The 3,937-nt window shown below is 36.0% G+C and overlaps 1 protein-coding gene across 1 annotated transcript; it reads right to left on the bottom strand.

Annotated features, from left to right (window-relative positions):
* Nucleotides 1-1,203: 1,203 nt before the first annotated feature.
* Nucleotides 1,204-2,148, bottom strand: LOC138093108 (olfactory receptor 10A3-like). Its single transcript, XM_068989220.1, has one exon. It carries the CDS (start codon nucleotides 2,146-2,148, stop codon nucleotides 1,204-1,206), a length of 945 nt encoding a protein of 314 aa, XP_068845321.1.
* Nucleotides 2,149-3,937: the final 1,789 nt, after the last annotated feature.

The raw sequence follows: 3,937 nt of genomic DNA, 5'->3' as shown, positions 1-3,937 counted from the left end.
AAAGATATAGATATAGCTCTGACACACATTCCTAAGTTGTTTGGACAGAAAGCTGACCCCTACCAGATGAAAACTGCTAACCACAGCACATAGTCCCAAGACCAGTTGACCAGGAGGTTGATGATGCTCAAAATTTCACCTTGATACCAAGCAATCTGAGAATTGAGCACAAGTTGATCATGTACCCTCTGGCCCACCTTTTCATATCAGCTTAAAAATCCTTCCCTGAAAGCCATTAGGGAGTTCAGGCAGCATGAGCTGTCCATTGCCTTTGCTTAGTGCCCTGCAACAAATGCTGTGCTTTCTTTCAATACAATCTAATGTTCACAGATTTCCATTGCTGTGCACTGGGCAAGTGGACCCAAATCTAGATCCAGTAATAGGAAAAAAAGAGTCACTTTATAATGAGAAAAGTTTCAGTTCTCCAAAAATATGTAAAAATACTAAACCTGTATCTATTAATATGGCTGCAAAGCATATCAAGCAATTATTTCTTTATGAATGAGCACCCAAAACTTTGTTTGTTTGTCCTATCAATTCTTCACCTTGGGCCACTTCTTAGGTCCCATTTCTATTGTAAAAATACCAAGAGAAACTCTATTTTGAATTATAACCTATGTGAGTCCATGAAGCAAAACAGTTTGGTCTCCTCAAAACAACTGCCCCTTGTTTACACATACATGGAACAAGTTTTCACTCCATAAATTAAAATCTCATCTATTCTTAGTGTCTGAAATTCCACCCTATTAGTGCAGCAGAGTGGGCCTTCGGGTCCATTTGAAGAATTTATAGTGACTGTGAAAACTAATTATGTAATAGCTACTAAAATCTATAAACACACATACTCTTTATCCCATGAGGCCCAGGCCTATGTTTTATAGAAATAAGATGTTGGTAAATATGAACACATGGAACTAGTTGTTCATCAAAGCATCATCTTAAGGACAATAATCTGGTAAAACTTGAATGTACATGATAGAGGAATAGGCAAATAAATTCTTATATCATATATCATCAAACTTAGGCACCTAGAGAAAATGAATGTGAATATCCTTTAGAAACAGAGAGCTCCCGGACATATTTTCAAACTTGGGGAACTCAACAAATTAAATATATTTATATCAAGAAATATAAACTAGTCCATGATTATTACATTAGAGTTTGGTCAGACAGAGGATATTTACCCCGTGGCTTCTCAGCAAGTCAAAATGTATGCAAATCCATTTTTCTTTGCCATATTTTCATCAAAGCTCTTTTCATCTCACTGTTGCGCAAGCTGTAGATCAGTGGATTCAGCAGAGGTGTAAGAAGAGAGTAAGCCAGTGACGTCAGCTTCTTGGTTTCTGGGGAGTAGCCAGATTTGGGTTGTAAGTAAGTCATACTGGCTGTGCCATAGAAGAGGGTAACAGATGTGAGATGGGAGGCACAGGTGGAAAAGGCCTTTTGCTTCCCAGTGGTTGATGGCATCTTCAGAATGGCAAAGAGAATTCGAATGTAAGACAAGAATATCAATGAGAATGGAACAATAATTGTCAGAATGGTGCCGGTGAATGCATAGATCTCAAACAGAAAGGTGTCTGCACATGCCAGCTCTAGCACTGCTGGAGTTTCACAAGAGATATGATTAATTTTATTGTCGCCACAAAAGGGAAAACTAAACACCCATGTGGTCTGCACAGTAGCCACTGTGATCCCTGAGACCCATGAGAATGTAACTAATTTCATGAAAACCATTTTGTTCATAATCATTGGGTAGCTCAGAGGATGGCAGATTGCAGCAAATCGGTCAAAAGCCATTACCCCCAGAAGAAAACATTCAGTCACACCAAGAGTGAGTATGAAATACATTTGTACAAGGCAGCCCAAAATAGAAATCCTCATCTTCTCAGTGGAAAGGATCACCAGCATAACAGGCATAATGACCACACTGATACCCATATCCACCACAGACAAATTCTGGAGGAAAAGATACAAGGGGACATGCAGGCTTTGTTCCAGGGAGATGACAACTATGATGATGGCATTTCCCATCAGAGTCACCAGGTAAACCACCAAGAAAGCCCCAAAGAGCTGCTCTTGGAGTTCAGGGAAGTTAGAAAAGCCCAAGAGGATGAATTCAGCCACAGAGCTTTGGTTTTGCATTTTCATGTCAACAGTGGAGCATATATTGTTTTTAAGAACATAGTTATAAAACATATTTTATAAATTATAGTACAAAGTGACAGTCTATAGTACAAAGTTACAGACCTCTGAGTCAGGATCTGCAGTCACCCCAAACAATCTGGGCAGAAGATGAAAAGAGAAGCCCATCCTGATAGAAATTTAGCTTGGCAATTTTGGAGAATGACCAATTATTGTACCTTAGAAATCCTACCTGATATATAAAAAATAGTGTCTAAGTTTTATTGTAACTTGTATACTAATGGTTTGGAATTTAAATTTAATGTTAAAGTAAGTAGGAACATATTGTAACTTAGATGTCACTTATATAATGTTTCTAAAGGTATCATCTATTTTCCTAATTTTATGTAAATATGAAATTTAAGACCACAAAAATATAGTGTCCAGGCTCATATCTGCTTGTACTGATGAGAAAGTCGAGACATAAATGGAAAGTAAGTATGGGCTAAGTCTATCATCATTTCATTCAAAAGGCTCTGGACAGAGAAATATTTAAATATTTTCAAAAATGGAAAAGATAAGACAATTTGAACTTCCTTAAATATAAAATTACAGTAGGTTCTGACTGCTACAGAATTATATACTGACAGTGAAACTTATGTTACATATATTTAACCATAATAAAAATGTTAACAGATGAAAATTTTTAATTAAAAATATAGTCTCAAGAAGTCACAAAAGGAACAAGATAGCCCACATATAATTTTATAAAATTTTAATAATTTTAAGTATAACAAAGATGATATGTAGTTGTTATAACTATTCATTAGTTCAAAATGACTTGGTTAAATGTGACAACACTGCAGAAACACACAAAGAGGGTTTATTTCTAAGGTGTCTGCCTTCGGTGATCCATAACTATGTGAATTTGCTTTACATTTGATTTTTGCTCAGACTGTACCTGGACAAATACATAGAAATTCATCCAGATGAGAAACTGGTGGGGGGAGGGGACAGTTCTCATTGGTATATCCCTATAATCATATGTTTTAAGGAAATGCTCATGTTTTACTCATTGTAAACTTATAATTTAAAAGTTTCCCTTCTAGTTCCCTTTTGCTGTCCTCTCTTTCTTCCTTCCTATTAAATTTCTCACCAAGGTGTTCAATTAATCATTAATTATTCAACCAGCATTGATTGAGCATCTGCCATTTTTAGCCTCCATGCTCCAAGGCACACTTTGGACACCAGAGCTCAACAGAGAGCAAATCACACAACCTAAAATGGGGAACAAGGCCTCACTCTCTAAGCCAGTAGTCCTAACTCCTACCTCTCATACCATGCTCTATTTTTTCATTATCTCCTACAGACATTGTATTTACCACTTTTATATATACATCTATACAGACATGGACACATACACAGACATATATATATATATATGTATAGATACATAATAATTCTTTCATTAAACATAAACTCCAGAAGGGCAAAGATTATGTTTTATAATAAGAATGCCTACAATAGTTTCTGACCCATAACAAATGCAAAACCAATTTTTTCTTGAACAAATGAAAACAAAATTTAGGAAAATGCAGACTCCACTTTTAAGAAATAGTCTATCTACTGACAAGTTAAATCAGTATAAACACTATTGGGGAACAAGGTTAATTACAATGGTCTTAGAGTTTTCAGTGAGGAAAATGTTAGTCTAAATGAGGAGAGATGAAAAACTACATCAGAAGAAGTCAGAGGTGGAAGGGCAATTAGATAGGAGGAAGACTGACTTACTCAAGTCAAAATGTAATTGATGACA

Source organism: Capricornis sumatraensis, chromosome 16 (assembly GCF_032405125.1).
Source record: "Capricornis sumatraensis isolate serow.1 chromosome 16, serow.2, whole genome shotgun sequence".
Taxonomy (NCBI): domain Eukaryota; kingdom Metazoa; phylum Chordata; class Mammalia; order Artiodactyla; family Bovidae; genus Capricornis; species Capricornis sumatraensis.
The sequence above is the reverse complement of the archived record's forward strand: the minus strand, read 5'-3'. Positions and strand labels throughout refer to the sequence as shown.